Below are 20,994 nucleotides of genomic sequence, written 5' to 3'. Positions count from 1 at the left end.
TCTTCGCCTGCTTCTATAAATCCTCCATGTGAGAAGACTCATTCTCATCGTCTGCAATCAAATCTAAAACAGTTCATCAACAGATTAAAGGATAATAAAAATAATTGTTAGTTACAGCCATAGTAAATAGCGTGTATTTTTTCCTGACCCCCTAAGGTGTTGTATTTGAAGGTGTTTCCAAGCTTTTGACTGTGGCAGTAGCTCTGATAGCGCCACTAGTAAAGGAACAATATTAGCGAAATCATAACAACGTGTCCTCCTTGTCCTTCCGTTTTGTGTCAGACTACATGAACCAGAATACGGGCTCAGACATGATGAACCCGGGGTACCAGCACCCTGGCCCTCCGCGCACCCTCCTTCCCACCATCTCCTCAGATGAGGCCGACGAGTCAGAGTACCTAAACTGCTTCAAGAGCGAGCCCGAGCCTGAGTACCTCAACCAGTTCTCGTCGCGCCCCAATGGTGAGCTCCACCCCGCCCACAAGTACAAGCCGCAAAACAGCATCGACAACCCAGACTACCAGCAGAGCTTCACGCCCACCTTCAAAGCCCGCGTCAATGGACACCTGCCGGCAGCGGAGAACGTAGAGTACCTGGGGCCGGACTGATTGCTCCTAGAACCGAAACCAAAGCCATTTTTTAGCGGTACCGTCAATCACCTGTCACCTCGAAAGACGCGTTCCGAGAGGTCACGCAAAGTGAAAAGCTCTCGTGACGACAATGAGGAAGCGAACCCGTCCGCGGCGGGAAGTGAGAAATGAACAGCTGGAGCCAAAAGACATTCCGTTTCACATCCTGCAACCCACACAAGACGTTACACGGGCCCACGATGACGTGGGGGGGCGGAGCTAAATCACCTTTCTTGGATGAGAATGCTGGATTGGGCTCTCTGTGATGAGGAATCCTCGAATGTATGAAGAGTCCACTTCAGTGGAGAAACCGGCGAAATGCAGAAAGTACAAGGCAGAGTTTATGGTGCAAAGTAGAATTTAGAAACTGCAGCACTTATCTCAAAATGTCACTACTCCTTCGCATATATATATATATATATATATATATATATATATATATATATATATATATATATATATATATATATATATATATATATATATATATTCTTGTGTAGTGGAAAAAGTAGCATTGTTTCATCATTCAGTTTTGTTCTTGTTATGTGCAGGACACAAGCCTGTTTTGTTTGGGGCGTTTTGCATGTCCGTAGAGGTACTGGAGGACAAAAACAATCTAGCTTCAATTAGGATGAACTTAGAGATGTTTTTTTTTTTCATTGGTCAAAAAAATGACCGGAGGACATCCAGTGGAATATGCTGTAATCTTCTATGAGCATGCATTTGTGGTTTTGTGCAAGTACCCAAAAAAAACCTGACCAAAAAAAACAAAATAACTTCGCAACACATTCCCATTTCCCCTTTTGTGGAGACAAAATTCCAGGCCCTGGGTGTGTGTGTGTGTGTGTGTGCATTCATGTGTGTTTGTGACTATGCGTGCGTGTGTGGGAGCATTTCAATAAACATAGTACAGTATTTCCCAGTGGTTGCATAAAAAACACTTTTTTACATTGAAGCAGTAGTTCCCAGTCTTTTTGACACTGTTGCTCCCCAGTTCTAGTATTAGCAATGAAATTCCCAGTTTTAAAGGAATGCACTAAATGTAGCAACCTGTTCTGCCTACTTTGGCAGATATGACACAGGTACATTTACCAGTAAAAGTGTATCCACGATGCTGTGATAGATAGATAGCTATACTTGCACAATATGACTTTAGTCCGCTGTAATATATGCGCTGCAGTAAATACCTGAATTGCGACCTACTTGTAAATGTGATTTAAGTGTATGTATATGAATAAATCATTTTTTATTGAAATAAATAATATGGTCTCTTTTTCAAGTGGAGTTGCATTCTTTATTCTCTTGAAAAAAAGGTGATTGACTCACTTTACTCGTCAGGAGTGCAGCAACTAGTGCAGATAAGATCGGCATGCATGTTAAAGCCTGTTTTCGGTGAGCGATCTTAATCAATCACGTGGGGATTGATGAAACTGACGTGCTGTTATTTTGCATTTAATGCATTCAATAGATTTCAGTGAAGCAATGAAATAATGTGTAGTCCTTTAAAAAAGCACCCATTCCATCACTCATTTCCATAACTAATGTGTTGTATTTTTGTATTGTGTTGGTTTACCAATAATTTGAACGATGGGGCGTAGTTCCCAATATTGCCTCGTAGCGGCAGCAGCGACACTTCGGCCCTTTGCCACTGCCGTTAACAAACAAGCACGACAAAGAAGAAGAATCTCGAGCCTAGAGCAAAATATGCGAAAGTTTGCTTGCGCTGTCATCGTGTTGCCGTCTTCCTGCTGACACCAACGATGGGTTTCGTACCGGGCAGAGGCGGCTTGTCTCTCCTGCTGCTGCTTATATTGCTCTCGGGGGCCCATTTCCGATGGGTAAGTCGCAATTTTGCGTGCGCGTCTCGTGACCCGAAAACATGACTCAGCTGTCAAAGCCCGAGCGGTAACGTGAAAACAAACAACGCGAAAATCTACTCAGTCGCTTGACTTTAATGATGGCTAAAGCTAGCTCATGCTAACTGTTTTCTTTTGTATCCGCGTTGTTTTTAAATAATGGCGTTTGTTACTCAACTCAACTGAGTGTTTGTCTTCTATGTCGCTTTCTTCAACATTCTTGTCGTTTTTTTACGTTGATAGCCAACCTCTGAAAGTTGCAACTTATCACCTACTCGGAGAAACTTGACATCACTTGGAATTTGATGCCAGTTTGAATTTACAATCGTTCAGTCGACTGTGCTCATGTCTGTGGTCTGTTTCACCCAGAATTTTTTCAGCCTTTAAATCACAATGGTGATGGAAACGATGGATTTTAGCAAACACTGAAAAATAAAACGGTTAGAACGTGTGGTACACGTCATTGCGATTCGCCAACACGTTACAGCATGTCAAACCAAATCTCACATTGTGGTTGTAAAAAAGCAATTCAGCTTTCTATCACTTTTGCAAACTTTCCATTTCACCAGTTTCAATTTTAAAATGACAAATGAATCCTCTTAATTCAATTTATTGCCCAACCCTAAAAAACAATGTAACAAATACTGATAGTTAATCAAGTGGCATTAATACGAATTAATGCCACATGCACAGTTGGATTCGTGGCGTTTCCTTTTTTTAAATGGAGGGGTACCAACCAAATTTAGAGCGCAAACACATATCGATTATCTTAGGTCATTGCAGAGTACAATACATTTTTAAGACTACTGTTGATGCCGTGCTATCTTTATCTAAATGAGTTGTCATTGTAAAGTGTTTTGAGTACCTAAAGTAGAAAGTGATATAGAAATGAAAGACCAAGACCACTGTCAAAAAATTCCAGGGTGAAATGTCCTGAGAGTCTGAACGCTCAATCGTTGGTGCTCAAAATACTCCACTAAAGACATGGGAAAATTCTGTAGCATAGAAAAAAACCTGCAGTAGCTACTTAAAAAATACATGAAAGACAAAAACAGTAATCAAGAAAACAAAGAAACAAAGAGAGAAAATGAACCCAAATACGTTGAAACTGAAAGTAAAATTGTTGCATCAAAACAAAAGTTCATGGGGACTACCTTCATAAATGTCACTGTAGCCAGTCACGGATGCGGCAAAGTAGCGCCAGAATGTTACCGGGCCTTCTCCATGAATTTGCAATATCCAATGCTCTATTTTTACATCATCTATTCAAAGGGTATGCTGCCTCATGTTTTGTGGCTAGTCAAAATGCATTTTAGCACATTCTAATCCCACCAAGTTGCAGTTACATGGGTTTGTTAACACAAGAGAAGGGACTTTTTTAAGGGAGGCGGTTTAGTAACATCTGGCACATCGTGTCCTAAATCTGGAGGGGTACCGGTAAGGTGATTATCAGCTGTTATTATGAGCCATGTTGCTTGTTAATCTGGGTGCTGCAAGAGGTGGAAATGCTTAACTCACAGCCCTAAAGACAAGTTATTGTTGCCATTACTTACCCTTTGGAAACAAAGTTGTGATTCAATCAGGCCAGGATAAACTTTGTCATCCTGTCATTGACGTGCTCTGTTTTCTACTCCTTCTTTTCTTCAGTCCATTATCTATTCCAATATTACATGTGTCAATATCACTCTTTAACCTGATGAATCAACAAATATGACTGCAAGTCTAAACAAACCTATCATTTCCTTTCACCGCCTGTTTTGTTTTGCGGGCGTGACATTTCCATGCCAGCCTTGAACTCGGCAAAAAGGCACAGTGTAGAAAAAAATTGCACTTTGTGGAGTAAGTGAATTGACTTCCTCCCAGTCATTGCTTCCAGCAGAGAGCATGTGAGCGCTGCGATGCTGAATAGGCAGGAAGGTGAAAAATGACTGTTGTAGAAAGAAGCACACTCTTGACTATTTGAAGATAGATTTGCACTACTTAGTTCCTATTTCGTGCCTGCATCTTTTTTTTTCTCCGTTGACTGCCTATTCCAATGTACCCCATGCGTATTTGACTTTTCTTTTAGAAGCAACCTCCCTGTCATTTTCTGGAATACTCAGCAATATCCGGTTTTAGTTGTTCAGTCAAAGCCTAGTCCTATGCAATTATTGCTTTGATGACATCTGGTGGGATTCTTTCGTGTAGTCAGGGCAGGTTTTCCTGCCATTCAAAAATTGAAATGCAGATGAACACTGTTGCATCATAGCAGCCACAGCGGCCAGTCATAAATGCCATTTATTATCTGATAATATTTCACCACAAAAATGAACGAAAATATTTCAGAGAATTTTGTGGATTGCCTTCATCTGTCGACAAAGTGAAGCGTGGAGAGTACCTGTTGTTAAAAAATAGACAAGAGCAGTCTCTCTGTTAGGTAAAGATGGCAATGTGGGCATATATTCAACCTGTGCAGAGACTTGATTTCAATCTGAAGACATCACTTTTTTATTTACGCCACCACGACTCATTTTGTGTTCCACTCGAAGTTTGTGAGCATGCCATTGTGATTACTGATACCTTGAAATCAGGTCAGGTATTGTATCGTTACGGGTACTCGCCCATCCCTAAAATGCGATTTGTGACCGGTGGTTGGTGGGTGTCGATAAGCCTTTTAGCTCTTGAGTCATTGGTTTTGCCGTGACTAAGACAGTGTCATGTCTTTCATTCAAAGTGTACGTCTACCCCTTAAATACCAAAGCGGAAAGGGAAATGCGTTTGCAGAAGTGAAATAGTAGTATTTGAAGACAGAACAAAGCATGACTCCCTCAAAATTTGTTGAACCTGAAATGTATATCCCAAAATAAAATGTATTCCTAGTCCCAGATTTGATTCTGCTTGGCTCAAACTAATGACATCCAGCATAGTAAAAAGACAATGTTTCTGTTCTTTTGAACATCCAAGTCAATGTTGCCGTTGTGTGTGTTCAGCAGGCGGCGGCCCAGCACTGCATTTGGTATGGCGAGTGCGCAGAGTCAGATGCGGTCCCTGGCAAAAAATACAACTGCAACTACACAGGATCTCCCAAACCGCTGGAGCCTGATGGCTATGACCTCCTCAAGGTATGCTTTGGGATTTTTCTTGAGAAAACAAAACCAATCCAATTAGATTAAATGTATATTTTTCATGGATTCATTTTACTGTTTTATTTTAGTATTTTGGTTTTGTATTCTATTTTCTATTTTTAGTTTTTCAATGTAATCATTTCATTTTAACTGGTATTTTTTGTATTTATTGGTATTTTATGTGTGGTCCAGGAGCTGTGCCCAGGTTTGAACTATGGAGGGCATGAGCTGTGCTGCGATGTGGACCAGTTGCGAACTCTCAAATCCAGTCTCCAGCTGCCCCTGCAGTTTCTTTCCCGGTCTGAACTTCAGCTCGCTACACAAAGGAAGAGAGCCTGTGTCATTGGTGGCATTTTAACCTGACAGAATTTCTGTGTGGGCATTTTCAGGTGTCCCTCGTGTTTCTTCAACTTGCTGAACCTCTTCTGCGAGCTGACGTGCAGCCCGAACCAGAGTCAATTCATGAATGCCACCAAGTTCAAATCGACAAATTCCTCCGAGTTCAATAGCTCCAGCGTGGTGGAGGTTCAGTACTACATCGGACAAACATTCTCCAACGGTCAGTTTGCACACACGTGCGCATGCACGCCACTTGCCTCATACTGGATGTTTGTCGAGCGCTTATCGTAGTGGCCTGGACCCAAACATGAAGTCATCACCGGCTCGATACTTTGGTCTGGAAACAAGGTCATCCTGGTTGAGATGAATTTGTAATGTTGGCTTTTATCTTCAGTCTCGTCGAGGCATACTCGGTTGTATCTGTCCAGAATGGAAATGTCTCCTTTTGGAATGTCCAAAACCCTCATGGGAAGTGGGTGACCCTTTTCAGGTCCGCTGCTATTCCCAAATCTGGCCAGATAATTTGTATGCCCGTTTTTTGCACTTTGGTTTTACCACTTCTGTCCAACCTGACAGCATAGAGCACCTGCCGTCCTGAGCCCACATTCAGTTAGGGAGAAGTAAACATTTTTGTGTCTCAAAACCTTTTGCAACGTACTTGAAAAGACATTAAAACATTAAGTACCTTCTATTTGCAAGTACGTTGATGAGAATATATTTTGTAAGTACGTTCAGAGGATTTTGCCAGTGAATAGGGCTCACATATTTTCAAACGTGTCAAGTTTTTCCAAAGTGGTTGAATGATGCAAGAAGCCGATATTGCTTGCTTGCTTGGAGGTCGGTGTGTGAATATTGTGCATCCAAAGACATTATCAAACCATTTCCACACCACGGTGTCAAGCAAGAACCTGAGCAAACTTGGTGGTGGTGAAATGTCATGATGTGACCTTTTGTCTGCAGCTATGTACAACGCCTGCCAGGATGTTCAAGCACCGTCCAGCAACGTGAAGGCCTTGTCGCTGCTGTGTGGCAGAGATGCTAAGGACTGCAACGCCACCAACTGGATCCAGTACATGTTTGACACCAGCAATGGCCAGGCTCCGTTTCCTATCATACCAATATTCTCAGGTGAATATGACTTTGAATATGTATCTTTTTCAGCTATCAGGATGTCAATTATTGAGATTTCAAATGGGCTTTAGATGTGCCGGTGCTCGGCTACACACCCATGAACAACGAGACGTACGGCTGCAATGAAGGCCTGGAGGATGGTTCAGGTCCTTGCTCTTGCCAAGACTGCAGCCAAGTGTGCGGGCCCACGCCTGTCCCCCCGCCTACCCCGCCACCCTGGACCATAATTGGTATCGACGCCATGACTGTCATCATGTGGATATCATACATCGCCTTCCTGTTCGTCTTTATCGGCACAGTGATCGCAGCCTGGTGTTACAGGTAAAAACAAACAACAAATTCACGTATTTCTATAAATCTCTGGATTTCGTTTTAAAGCCATTAGGCACCATGCGGGCTATTTATGGTCACCTTCTTAGCCATCATTTCTTGCTGTAAGTCACATGTTAACACTACGTCAAAACCTTTAATCGTAAGAGTGATCAGAGTGGCAGCGAACGAGATTAACCACAGGATTCTTTTCAAACTTGCGGACCACGTCAAAACAGCTTAATACATTGATAGTCTTATATAAAAAAATGCAGTAACATTAGCAAAGCACAAGAACTAAGTTAAGGGGTGGTAAATTGAACAAGACGAGGATTCAATTCTAATGAGCATATATGCACTTTTGTTCAGGAAAAGAACAATCATGTCAGAGTACGGGCCCATATTGGATAGCAATAAGCCATTGTCTCTCAACAGTGATAGTCCCGAATCAGGTAATTAAACTTCACTCAGTTAATTGCATCAAGTGTCCTGTCTGTGATGACTTAGCAAAGTCTGTTTGTGTCGGCAGTCAACGCCTCGTGCTGCGAGACGCTAGGCGAGCGTTTTGAGAATACGCTGCGGATGGCCTTCAGCTGGTGGGGCTCTTTCTGCGTACGTCGCCCAGGTCCGGTCATTCTGGGCAGCTTGCTCCTGGTTACGGCCTCCTCAGGCGGTTTGGCCTACATGCGCATCACCACCGACCCTGTGGAGCTGTGGTCGTCACCCGGCAGCCAGGCGCGCCAGGAGAAGGACTACTTCGACAGCCACTTCGGGCCTTTTTACAGGACGGCCCAACTCATCATCACCACGCCTCTGAATGACACTTACATGCTCAGTCCCTACTTTGGAGGCTCCGATGTCCCTTTTGGAGCCATCTTGGATAAAAACATTCTTCATCAGGTAGGTTGGAGAAGTCCCAATGTACTGTAGTTATTTATACATTTTGATTTCAGTCCGTTTAAGTTGATATTGTTTTTGATGTGATTAGATTTTTCATCCTTGTTTTTTTCGATTTGGTGTGCTGTTTTTTTTTGCATGTATTTTGATTTTATTTAGTTTCTATTCTATATATTTTATACATTTGTCTTAGAGACTTTCTAATAAATGTATGTAACATTTTGTGAACCTTGTGTGAGAATTTGTCACATTTCATATTTTGAGATGATTCTACTAGACACCAGCAATGCACTGCTGCACCTTCAAAGGGTTGGTTGAATTTTCTTTCCTTTAAACCTACCAGGTGCTGGACCTGCAGCTTGCCATTGAAGCGCTGGTCGCCTCACATGATGGGCAAAACGTCACGCTGAAGGACATCTGCTTGGCCCCATTGGCCCCTTACAATGACAACTGCACTATCTTGAGTGTGCTCAACTACTTTCAGAATAGCCACGCTGTATTGGATCACTTCCTCGGAGACTATTTTTACACCTATGCCGATATGCACACCCACTTCCTCTACTGTGTCAGGTTCATTTCCCGCTCTTTAATCCTTTCATATACCTTGCCAAGCAGGTGAGAAGTCGTTAAAATAGATGAGAATTAGTGTTTAACGTTATGTTTTTGTATGACAGTGCACCGGCATCCCTCAATGATACCACTCTCCTCCATGATCCATGTCTGGGCACTTTTGGAGGTCCTGTCTTCCCTTGGCTGGCCCTAGGGGGCTATGACTGTAAGCTTTACACACAAAACAAAGTGCAGGGACAAACTATAAAGTTGTGTAATCAGACCTTAAACAGCAACTAAATCTTTTTCATTGCATTCAGAAATGCAGTGCTATGTTTGTCAGTGTTCTACTGTTCACATGTCCTATAACTTCATTGGTGCACTGTTTGTCAAGGAGGCAGATTTTTTTGCTTACATTGTATTTTAATTTTTTCATATTTGTGTCTACACGACAGCCACCAACTACAACAACGCGACCGCTCTTGTCATCACTTTCCCGATCAACAACTACCTCAATGACGAGGACAAGCTAAACAAAGCTCTGGCGTGGGAAAAAGAGTAAGACAGTTTAAAACTATACTGAATTTTTCAAATTGTTATGTCACATTATGGCTAATATACACATTGCCTCCACACTGAGGTTCTCCGCCTATGAAGTGGAAGCCAGGCTAAGTGAAAGTCTTACATTCTCAAGTGACTAATAGACAAAACATGCGACTGTTCTGTCAAAAAGCTAATTAGGGTTGCAATGTTAGAAGCACAGATTAGCATTAGCTAATGATGTTAGGTTTTGACAGGCAAGCCTCTGTGCTATTCACTGTGTGTGTATTCGCACTCCAGATTCATCCGCTTCATGAAGGAGTTCCACAACCCCAACCTGACCATCGCTTTCAGCGCCGAGCGGAGCATCGAGGACGAAATCAACCGGGAGAGCAACAGCGACATCAGCACCGTGGTCCTCAGCTATGCCATCATGTTCATCTACATTTCACTGGCTCTGGGACACATTCACAGCTGCAGGAGGCTGCTGGTGAGCGACCGGCCTCTGTCATGAGTTCACATCACGTCACGCGGTGTTGATTGAATAAAACCAGCTCAACCTGCTGCCGTGTGACTTGCAGGCTCATCAAAGGGATCGCCAAAGTAGGGAAAAGGGCAATTTCGCATATTCACTACCTGAGTTATCCTGAGGCACCTTTCATATGGGGCAAGATAATAAAAAGACCCTAAATGAGATAACAACACATTCATTTACCACAAGGGTTGCAAAAGTCCAAAACTAGTTTTGAAAAGTGTCAGTTTGATCTGAGTTGATCAGTAATTTGGGGAATCTCACAATAAAACAGGCAGCACAATTTATGGACGGTATTGAAAAATTGACTAGAATTGCTTTTACCTTGAGAAAAATAGGCAGAAGAAAAACAACGTACTGAGCCGTAGTATTAGTAGGTCTACTTGACCCTTTTCGATGTTAGCATTGATGAGGAGAATCACAAACTTTTTACGCGCATACTTCTAGGTGGACTCCAAAATTTCTCTAGCTATAGCGGGCATCGTGATCGTGCTGAGCTCAGTGGCATCGTCGCTGGGCATCTTCAGCTACGTTGGCATCCCGCTCACCCTCATCGTCATTGAGGTCATTCCCTTCCTGGTGCTGGCTGTCGGCGTGGACAACATCTTCATCATTGTGCAAACGTACCAGGTAACCGCATGCGCTTGAATCCATCACCGACTCCCTTGGAACCGCACGGAATTCATTTTTGTTGCGGTTTTGGCGTCAGAGAGATGAGCGAATGCCTCAAGAGGAACTTCACCAACAGATAGGTCGCATTCTCGGTGACGTGGCACCCAGCATATTCCTGTCCTCTTTTTCAGAAACGGTGGCCTTCTTTTTGGGTATACGCATTTCACATATTACACATACACATGAGATTGAATCCGGTTTATTAGTGATGTAATTTCAAATTCCTTGCTGATCATGGTCTCGTTTTTCTGCAGGAGCGCTGTCCAACATGCCTGCCGTCCGGACCTTCTCCCTCTTTGCTGGCCTGGCTGTTTTTATTGATTTCCTCTTGCAGATCAGCTGCTTTGTTAGCCTTCTGGGCTTAGACTTGAAGAGGCAGGAGGTAAGCCGCAGCATTCAGGATGATGGTCGCAGAATTTCTGAAATTACGTTGTCACATCAGGCAAATCGACTGGACATCTTTTGCTGCGCAAAGTTCCCAGAAGGTCAGGAAACCAAGACAGACAGCATTCTCTTTCGGTTTTTCAAGAAGTTCTATGCGCCGTTCATCCTCAAAGAGTGGATTCGGCCTATTATTGTAAGTGCATCGGTGATGCTGTTTAGTTTTCATAAAACATTGTTTATTGATCTATAACGTTGGAATCATCGCCTCTGTTCAGGTGGCCGTGTTTGTGGGAGCGTTGTCCTTCAGTATTGCTGTGGTAAATAAAGTTGAGATTGGACTGGACCAGCAGCTCTCCATGCCTGACGTAAGTTGCTGCCAATCTGGGGTGCATTATCATCACACAATGATAGCCGCTACCATGCAAAGTCAAAATAACTATCAAATCAGTGTCAGCACACAGCGTGTTTTTTTTTTTTTAATTCACACTGAAAAAGCCTTGGAAATAATACAGAAAAAAAATAAACAGTGTTGACAGCATGTTTTTAGCATATTACAAAAGTAAGTAATAAACATTGTAGTATGCTAGACTAAAGTGGCAATAACATTGGGAAGTTGTAGAATAAGAATAAAGCTGTGGCTTTCATGATATAAAAAAGTCACAATTTAAATGCAAATGCAAAATGTTCACAGTATTCAGAAATGTCATTTCACTAGCGGTCTTTCCATTGGTTTCCATCAATTAGTTTTTTTTTTTTTCTTAGTTCAAATAATGAATCTAATAAAAGAGGCAAACTTTGGCCCTCTCATGCATTCCTATCTATTTACTGATTGCTATATTTTGACTTGATTCTCCTCTATTTCTTCAACTGGTGCCTTTTTATATTAAAATGTATCCTTGTGTTGGCCTCCTCTGGCTTTTCAGGATTCATACGTGTTGCAATATTTCAAGAATCTGAGTCAGTATCTTCACACGGGAGCACCGGTCTACTTCGTGGTGGAGGATGGCCTGAACTACAGCAGCCTTGAGGGCCAGAACGCTGTTTGCGGAGGCGTGGGCTGTAACAACAATTCGCTGGTGCAGCAGGTGTACTCTGCATCGCTCATCCCCAACTAGTAAGGCTGGCAGCTTCATAGAAAAATATTTGAAAATTCTAGGAAACTGTACGGAATTGAGATTCATTTCAAACTTTCAGTACCACAATTGCCTTCACGCCTTCCTCCTGGCTGGATGACTACTTTGACTGGGTCAAGCCACAGTCCACCTGCTGCCGTTACTACAACGCCACAGGAGACTTCTGTAACGCTTCAGGTCAATCTTGAGCTAATCTTAGCAAGTTTCTAGCTGACATTTCGAGAAAATGACTTGAATTAATGCCTTGACAAAGTGTCATAAGATACTTAACCATTGGCTCGTTTTCTAGTGGTGGACCCGTCGTGTGTGCGCTGTCGACCGTTGACGCAAAGCGGCAAGCAGAGGCCCGTGGGTGACGACTTCATGCGCTTTCTCCCCATGTTCCTCTCAGACAATCCCAACGTTAAGTGCGGAAAAGGGTAATTCCATCGGCCATCTTTCCTGTATGAATGTGTTTCATTTCAAGTATCCCATCAGCAAGCTCACTTTTGATTTGTTTTCTTGGCAGCGGCCATGCTGCCTATGCCACAGCGGTGGATGTCAATCCCAACAACACCCAGGTGGGAGCCAGCTACTTCATGACCTTCCACACCATCCTGAAGGAGTCGTCGGACTACATAGATGCTTTGAAAATGGCCCGCATCTTAGCGGACAATATTAGTCAAAGTATGGACCACAAGGTCTTTGCCTACAGGTGGGTTCTACGCCTACTTTCATATTATAGGCTTGTAAGAGGTGATACATGCAAATTCCTGAAAGTTTTGAAACGGTGAAGCATAACAGTTGTCAATGACACAACATATGTGTGCCTAAAGAAGGTAACTCCTGCACAATGTTACATTTGTGGGAAGAACTACCCATACCCTCCAAATTTCAGCAAATTTTAAATGCTCAGGCTAGTGCCAAACCAATAGCATGTAAAAGTCCAGCAAATAACATGCAACATGCCCTCCCCCCCGCAGTGTCTTCTACGTCTTCTACGAGCAGTACCTGAGCATCGTGTATGACACGGCCTTCAACCTGAGCGTTTCGCTGGGCGCCATCTTCGTGGTCACCGCAGTGCTGCTGGGCCTGGAGTTGTGCTCTGCCGTGCTGGTGTGCGTCACCATCGCCATGATCTTACTCAATATGTTTGGAGTCATGTGGCTGTGGGACATCAGCCTCAATGCCGTCTCTCTCGTCAACCTGGTCATGGTGAGAAGAGTGGCGCCCGTGCATGTGTGTGCGTGCAGTACTGTTAGGAGACCTGTTGTTTGCATTTGCAGGCCTGTGGGATTTCTGTGGAGTTCTGCAGTCATCTGGTTCGGGCTTTTTCCGTCAGCACGAAAAACAGCAGAGTGGAAAGGGCCGAGGAGGCGCTGGCTAACATGGGCAGCTCGGTAAGTCTTCAAACTTGAAAATGAGCGCTGCCTGCTCTTGCCTCCAATTTGTCCGGATTTTAAAACCATTCTTTCCCATGAAAAGTCATTTGTGATAATAGATGTTTGCTCGAAATGTCCGTCCTTGGTCAAATGCAAAAATATAAAAAACTATGACCCCAAAAATTTTGCAATATCATTTCAAACTCATTTTACAGCATTACCTTAAAAAGCAAATTGGCTATTTGATTTCACAAAATGGGGAAGTGGTCGTTTATACTGTTGTCTTCTCAACTCATGAGCAAAAAGCTTGAGGGTTAACTTGAGGGTTTTCTTTTTCTTTATAGCCGATCAACAGAGCAAAAAATAAACACAGAAAAAACTTAAATGACCTCAGCTAATAACTCTGGCTAAACATAACTCCCCACAACACACAATCATCACTCCAGCATCCTTAATTGACAGCCTTTTGAACTTTGGAGGCCAAAATGAAATGTTGCCCAAAAAGAAAAACGTACTTGTGTATTGTGGGTGTAAACCACAGGATGCACTCTTGAACGCACACTTTGACATTTTTTATATGTGTGGCTAAAGTAATATTGCAATTTCCTTGCCCCAGGTGTTCAGCGGTATCACGCTGACAAAGTTTGGCGGCATTCTGATCCTGGCGCTGTCCAAGTCGCAGATCTTCCAAGTGTTCTACTTCCGCATGTACTTGGCCATTGTGCTGCTGGGTGCTGCGCACGGCCTCATCTTCCTGCCGGTCCTGCTCAGCTACATAGGTTCGTACACAATACATGCGCGTAAGAAAAGTAGAAAATGTATACACCCACCCCCTTTTAAACTATTTATATGAACTTTGTTCAAAAGTGGTCAGGAAGGCAGCAAATCGGTTTGCAGCTGCTAGAAAATTTTCTCATATACAAGACACAACATTAATTGTAATAATCTTCCCGATACCTCATACATCAAGACTATGGTGTACGGTGGCAAAATGAATATCTAATCCAAGTTAGGGCGGAAGAGATGAGACATAAACATTCAAGGACTTTGAGGGGATCTCTCAAGATCCTCGCTGTTTCCCACATGTGCCATCAAAAAAAGATGGCGAAGCAAAAGTACGTGAAACGAGCTGGAGGAATTTTCGTCCTACATGTGACAACAATCTTCTCTACATCTCACGCTTTCATTTCCCGATCCGCTGCGCACTGAGCATGTTTCACTCTGGCAGGTCCCTCGACCAACAAGGCAAAGGCATTTGCAGCCAACAGGCGCTTCGTTGGAACCGAAAGGGAGCAGCTCCTCAACTACTAAGAGGGACAGATGGACAATCGGCCCCCTGGCCGGGAGGATGACGCTTTTGTCCAAGCAGGAGCATGCAGGCTGTGAGTGGCACAGGCTTTCTTTTTTTCCCCCCCTTTTTCTCCCCGACATTACTGGCAATAGTTGTCAGGGGCGCTACGGTTTTTTACACGAATGCGACTGAGGAATATGACTTGACATTTCTCGTCACACTACAACTATCCCGCTCTCAAGACTGGAGTATCATGCTGAGCTTTCGCTTGACAGACACTTGCGTACGTTGCGGGTGATTTGGGACTCTTCAAAGGCGAATACTGGTCAGTTTTTTTTTTTTTTTTTTAATATATGTCTACATCACAAACAATCGAAATATTTTTTTAACAAGTCTTTGTATGTCAGAGCTAAAGATAACATGTTTCAAGCCCTCTGGTGCAATAATCAGTGGTTTGTAACTATTAATAATGACTCAGGTTTTGCTCTCTGGTAGTTGACAGCATAGGTACAAAAGGCTTGGGCACACTTGAGCACGCTCTACTTGAGGAAGTTGCATCATCCGTTAACTTCGGCAACATTAAGACTTTTTTTTTTTTTCACTTGCTCAGCGGTTTATGCACATGTGTGAATACCTCTAATATGTGGAACTAATGTTTGACAAGGTATTATTTGACAATATTAACTTCACTCAGCATGAACTGGAATACTCGAACACGTGTGCAATGACGAGTTGCGATTGGAGGAATATTACCACTTTTTTCTGTTGGGATACAACTTTTAATTGATGCATTTTTTTTGTTTTTTCGAGTGAACATGAAGCTGTGTAAAAGTTACTCAACCATTCCTTTTGGATACTAGTTTTTAAAACAATTTTAATACTTTATTAAAAATAATTTCTCATCTAAAAATAACATGAAAGCCTTCGGCTCCTACTTGCTTTTATGTTCCCTTTATTGCGCGGTGGTTCTCGGGCGTCTGTGTATTGTGTTTCGGAGGTCCGCAAAATATTTTGTTACGATGAGGAAAAAAATGAAGTGCTAGAAACGTCATGGTTAAAAATAAATAAATACAAAGTCCATCCAGGCTGTCAATCAAAGCGAGTAAAGTTGGCCTCATTGCTGCAGTGATTAAGTCTGACCGCTGTGGGGCGCTGCGATAGTTCACTTCACTACAATGAACAGGAATAACCTCATTTGATTTTCACATGAGTGAGTTACCTTATCTTCTATAATTAAAAAAGAAAAATACTTCAGTGATAAATGTTCTGCTCTTGTTTTTTTTCTCACATTTTTCAACCAACTTGTATCCGGCTCTACCTCTCTGGATTTTGTAATGGATGCAGACTATCACTTATTGATGCACGGAGGATCCTCTCCAAATCTGGCTAGCATATTAAAATTTTAAGTGGCTTATGTAATACATTGTCTTCCATCCATCTTTAGAGCACGATTCAGCATCTAATCAAATTTCAATGCATAAATTCAGCTATGCAATTTCTGTATAGCATCTATTAGAAGGATAATTTGTATTATATATTCTGAATGTCACATAATTGTGGAAAATTTGCTACGAGCCATCTGTCGAGATGAGCGCATTATGAGAGCACAATCACATTTGTTCTGGTGGGCCTTGTGCCAACTGAAGCTCTTTCCCAAAAGGCGGAATGGTGCCTCGTTTCGGCCGTTAAATAAGAGGCGTGGCCGCACATGATATTTTTGTCCTGTGAAGATAACGACTCCAAAGTTAACTTTTACATCGTCATATTGTATTATCTTAGGGCTGTCGATAATTGGTAGTAGGCTCGTTCATGTGACCTTGAGGCCCCTAGTGGTTTATTAATTAATAAATGTGAAAGGCGTTGAATGTGCTACTTTGCATCAGTGGTTTGCAATTACAGCGGATTCAGTTGTCTCTCACGGGGATGGAACAAAAGAGATTAGGTAGCCGCCTTGAACACGGAAGATCATCCCATGGACGTCATGTGGCCCCGCAGTGGCTCTTATTACTTCTCTGTAAATTGACGAAAAAGATAAATAAACCAGACTGGTAAAATGAATGGAAAAGATCACAAGAAGCATGCCCAGTAAGTGGGCTCCATATTCCATGTTTATACAGGAAGTCCCGTGTCACAGGGCGGTGATGGGGAAAAAAATGCCACCTCAGCCAAACGTTGTTATGTTCCAGGCATAGATAGACGGCCGCCAAAGGATGCGACAGCTTTTATACAATGTTGCCTGTGGACGGAAGCTTTTATGAACCACGCCAGGGGAGGAATTAAACCGTCAATGGGGCTGACTAAGCCGCGGATGCCGCACGTTCTCGCCGTTTGTTTTGACCCGGCCAGTGTTTACGTTGTAGCGACCGCGTGGCACATTCATCATAGGCGCAACATTTGACAGAGAAGGTCAAACTAAAACCTGGTTGATTAGACGTTAAATCCTTATGGATCCGCTTTAGTGTGCCAACTGTTAGCATTTCATCCTGACACAAAGACAAAATCTTTTGACCTTTCCATGATGTCAGCACATTAACTATTAGCATGTTAGCATTTGAGGAATTCTCATTAGAAAGCAGAGCAGCGGCAGGTTTTCAGTCTTTATAGATTTGCTTTGGTGCCATTTTTATTCTCTAGTTGCTGTCATTGCAATTGCGAGCATAGCAAGCGTCAGCATTTGGAAACTGGTCATTTGTGTGTAGTGCTTTTCCGTCTTTCAAGGCTTGCAAAGCGCTTTTCCTTTTGACTGCTCGGTCATCAAGTGTTGATGCAGTATCTCACACAGGGATGCTTCCACGTAGTAGCCAGGCTCAGGAATCTAACCCGCAACCTTCCGGTTGCCAGACTGGTACTCTACTGTTGAGCCAGGCCGCCCCCTCCCCCCAATTTGATCGTCATTTGTGTAAAGCTGACAAGTTGTCCAAAATACGGATATATTAACAGCACGGTTTCTGCGGTAAAACAACAAATGTCAGTTTGTCACAATAAAACAAAACAAAAAAAGGATTTGATTGGACAAGCAAAATTATTTATTTACATCTTCATCAAGCAGTTAAAAGACTTTTCTGATATCTTTGGGGTCTTCCAGCAACAATCACTTTTTTTCCACTTGAAAATAACAAATTTTCACTGAGATTTGCCTTTTTTTTTTTTAAATTGCCAAAGCAACTGAATTGCAAATTCATTTTTAGCGCTTTTTTTCATCGTAAACATGCCAAACAACAAAAAAAAATTGTTTGGGCCCAGAGTACCAGGCATTGCTAAGTATCCATGTAAAGACGTAGATGTTTTACTCGGTGGTCCCGAACACAACCTCACTCCGTAGAACCCCCTGGAACATAAAAAAGGCCCCCTATACCCATTGACTTGGAATTAAAATGAAAAAAAAAAAAAACACAAGAGCCAATGGCCAAAATTACCAGTCAAACATTTTGGTTTAAAGTATCCATTTTGGGTACAATTCCATTCATCTTTTTTGTACGAAGGCGTAAATTCAAGCAGGTATTTTCTATAGACACGCTAAATTCAAAAGCTTTTCCTCCCTACATCATTCAACATGGGTGGAGCATTGCGCCAAAGCTTGATGACCATTTGAAGGATTTGCCACGAATAACTGACTGAAATGACTTGCCCGTGACGTCAGATTTGCTAATCAACGCAAAACTGGCTGGCCATTTTACATAAAACGCACCAAAAATTCTCATGCCTGAAATTGAACAGGAAATCAGCCATTTGAATGGAGCCGGAGAAATTCTAGGACTTGTATTTGGGTAGCATTTGTACCAAAGTGATAATGACCCAAGCGAGCATCAGGTGAACTTTTTAACCACCATAACCCCCAACCTTGGAGCACCTCAAGGTGCTAGCAATACACTCTAACATAGAGCACATGAAAAGTAGTCAACGTGATTGTAATAGCACAATGAAATAAAAGATGGAGGGGAAAAAAAAAGTACTCATGCATATCCGGGTGAAAAATAACGCAGTTCCAGAGCGGTGTAAAAATCACGTAATATTCCCAAAAAGTGCACTTTTTAGACAATTTGCCAGAAGCGATCAAGATGCAAAGCATTGATGATTAAAAAAAATGTTCCAAGTGAAAAAGATTTACAAAAAAATCCCCCCCCCCCAAAAAAAATGACGAGCAAGTTTTGCAGCAGAGCAGCACCAAATAGTACGGCGATAAGAAGTAGGCGGGCCGTTGGTCAGGAGGCGTAGCCCCGCCCATGCGCCGATGCTACGAGGTCTGCAGCAGGCGTCTGTAGTGCGGCATGACCTCGTGCTCGGGAAGGTGTAGGTTGAACTCCAGCGCCACCAGCACAGGGAACTCGAATGCGATCAGCTCGCGACGGTTCACGCGGAACCTCTCCTCCAGTTTCTGCGCAAAAAAATCCTTTTCACTCATCTCCAAATGATCAAGTACATCCGTGATTTTACAAACAAAGGGAGACTATTGAAGTTACGATTTTCAGTTTGAACAGCTATTTTATACGATAGTGCTAGTGAACAAAATCGGTCAAATGAGGCGTGTTACTGTTGTGTTGGTGCCGTTCTCTAACAAATTTGAGTGTGTGGGCGTCGTGTTGAAAATACTGTATGTCGGTGCTGCTCTTTTTTCTTAACATGCAGGCATGTTCAGTCTGTGTTGAAAGCAGGATGTTGCTGTAACCAGGCAACTTGAAAAAAATGTTATGAGTATAAACAAAAATATTAAATCAGCCATGTACCTGTTTCTGCTTATTGAATATCACGCCCGGCAGCTATATGTGACAAGAATCGATTTTCAGTTCAATTTTTCTTGTTTTAGTTTGTAATCCGGGGCGCTTTATAATCCGAAAAATAGGGTACTAGTGTTCTTCTTTTTAAGTCTGAGCAGTCATAAAAAATTGCAAATTTATTTGTTAAAAAATTGATTAAAAAATTCAACCTCTTACTATAAGGATTTTCATTAATAGCCATTTTATTGCAGGTTTACCTTACTATTTATATTTATTTTTCATTCTTCTAAGTTGGATCAGACAAAAAAAATAATTCTTTTAGTGGGTGTATTTTTGGGAGCGTAACCTCCATGATGAACAAAGAAACCCTCTCCAAAAATTGTCGAATCAGGTTCCAGTGATGCAATAAGCTCAAACGACCACATGCGCATCTGCTCCCAGGAAGAAGTCGCATTTCCCAGAATGAAGATGCGCTAATGAGACATGTCCGCGGGCGTAGCTTTAAGGGCCACTGACCGGCCGGCGAGGTTACTCACATCAATCAGGAGCTTGACCTCGTGCTTCTTGAGATCGCCGGCGATCTTGGCAGCCAGCAGGACGCAGGCCCCTGTGCACAGTTTGCGATTCTGCTTGTTGAGCTTGCCCTGCAGCACCAGCTTCTCAAAGTAGACCAAGGCCATGGCCACGGTGGGCTCCTCGTAGCCGCACTCGTCCTGAGCCAGCTTCTTCATCTCCCGCTTCAGGCTGGTGAGGGGGCGGGGCATCTCAATGAGGCGGGCGCGTCGAAGGCGTGGAAGGCGCTCCCGGCTTACCTTCTGATCTTGCTGAGCGTCAGGCGGATGTGGGGGAACTTCTCCTTGAAAGTTTCGTTCATGTCTTTCTTTAGGTCGCAGGGTTTTACGTACTCGATGACCGTCGTCTGAAACAGGAGATCATCTTTTAGTTTCCTAACGTTTTACCTACTTAAGAGGGTCACCATTGGAATATTTTTTGGAAATATTCATTCAAAATTCTGTGTTTATTTTCCTGTTTATTGGCATTTTCACTACAGGTAATTCTAAACATATATTTAAAAAACTTTTTCAGGCAATGTTTATTATACGGTATTTTCCACACTATAAGGCACACCGGATTATAAGGCGGACCCGCAATTAATGACATATTTTAAAACCTTTTCCATATGTAAGGCGCACCGGATTATAAGACGCACCCGCAATTAATGACATATTTTAAAAACGTTTTCAATCACAATATAGTAATACTCAAAGCAATAACAATAATAACTCAATAACTCTGAACTCTCAATAGCATAATAACTCTGTCAATATGAGCAACCTTGTTCAACTGTAAACACACAAAAGAAACAGGTAAAGCTTACTTTATCACTTCATTCCCCATCTATGGATCCCAATCTCAATATTGATCCATATATAAGACGCACCTGATTATAAGGCGCACAATCAGCTTTTTGGAAAAAAAATAGGGATTTTATGTGCACCTTATAGTGCGGAAATATGGTACAATGACTTATTACAACCAATATTAAAAAAAA

At 42.5% G+C, this 20,994-nt stretch overlaps 3 protein-coding genes across 5 annotated transcripts in view; 2 read left to right on the top strand and 1 right to left on the bottom strand.

The window, feature by feature from the left end:
* egfra (epidermal growth factor receptor a (erythroblastic leukemia viral (v-erb-b) oncogene homolog, avian)) overlaps positions 1–1,027 on the top strand; it is a 41,834-nt gene extending 40,807 nt beyond the window's left edge. Inside the window, exon 28 of the mRNA XM_088429645.1 lies at positions 283–1,027. Coding sequence (XP_088285771.1) covers positions 283–608 — 326 coding nt within the window. The 3' untranslated portion in view covers positions 609–1,027. The remainder of the gene's footprint in view (positions 1–282) is intronic.
* Positions 1,028–2,323: 1,296 nt separating this feature from the next.
* On the top strand, positions 2,324–16,146 carry npc1 (Niemann-Pick disease, type C1). 2 transcript variants are annotated; one of them, XM_088430021.1, is made up of 25 exons: positions 2,324–2,467; positions 5,458–5,586; positions 5,782–5,888; positions 5,979–6,148; positions 6,889–7,056; positions 7,131–7,380; positions 7,738–7,820; positions 7,898–8,268; positions 8,609–8,835; positions 8,940–9,040; positions 9,270–9,372; positions 9,655–9,844; positions 10,334–10,516; positions 10,596–10,710; positions 10,813–10,940; positions 11,001–11,135; positions 11,218–11,307; positions 11,866–12,056; positions 12,137–12,252; positions 12,365–12,494; positions 12,584–12,769; positions 13,038–13,269; positions 13,341–13,454; positions 14,053–14,215; positions 14,665–16,146. In XM_088430021.1, the coding sequence occupies exons 1-25, from the start codon at positions 2,390–2,392 to the stop codon at positions 14,745–14,747; spliced, it is 3,843 nt and encodes a 1,280-aa protein (XP_088286147.1). In that variant the 5' UTR covers positions 2,324–2,389; the 3' UTR covers positions 14,748–16,146. The 2 variants fall into 2 exon arrangements, with proteins under 2 accessions (XP_088286147.1, XP_088286146.1); XM_088430020.1 differs by having other exon boundaries at positions 5,455–5,586.
* Positions 16,147–17,730: 1,584 nt separating this feature from the next.
* Positions 17,731–20,994, bottom strand: part of cables1 (Cdk5 and Abl enzyme substrate 1) — a 16,060-nt gene continuing 12,796 nt past the window's right edge. For both annotated transcript variants that reach the window (XM_088428719.1, XM_088428720.1), the window contains 3 exons: positions 20,255–20,361; positions 19,979–20,186; positions 17,731–19,102 (listed from right to left, as the gene is read on the bottom strand). In XM_088428719.1, coding sequence (XP_088284845.1) covers positions 18,962–19,102; positions 19,979–20,186; positions 20,255–20,361 — 456 coding nt within the window. In that variant the 3' untranslated portion in view covers positions 17,731–18,961. The remainder of the gene's footprint in view (positions 19,103–19,978; positions 20,187–20,254; positions 20,362–20,994) is intronic.

The sequence above is a fragment of the Hippichthys cyanospilos genome, chromosome 12 (genome assembly GCF_059441005.1).
Source record: "Hippichthys cyanospilos isolate Australia breed blue-spotted pipefish chromosome 12, RoL_Hcya_1.0, whole genome shotgun sequence".
NCBI lineage: Eukaryota > Metazoa > Chordata > Actinopteri > Syngnathiformes > Syngnathidae > Hippichthys > Hippichthys cyanospilos.
Note: the sequence above shows the minus strand (reverse complement) of the source record. Positions and strands in the feature narration are given on the sequence as shown.

Bases quoted from the DNA above. Each gene is read 5' to 3' on its own strand.
- npc1 (XM_088430020.1), top strand. From the start codon at position 2,390: ATGGGTTTCGTACCGGGCAGAGGCGGCTTGTCTCTCCTGCTGCTGCTT. The intron at 7,821-7,897 runs GTAATTAAACTT...TTGTGTCGGCAG, and splicing joins CAGTGATAGTCCCGAATCAG to TCAACGCCTCGTGCTGCGAG. The intron at 9,845-10,333 runs GTGAGCGACCGG...GCATACTTCTAG, and splicing joins ACAGCTGCAGGAGGCTGCTG to GTGGACTCCAAAATTTCTCT.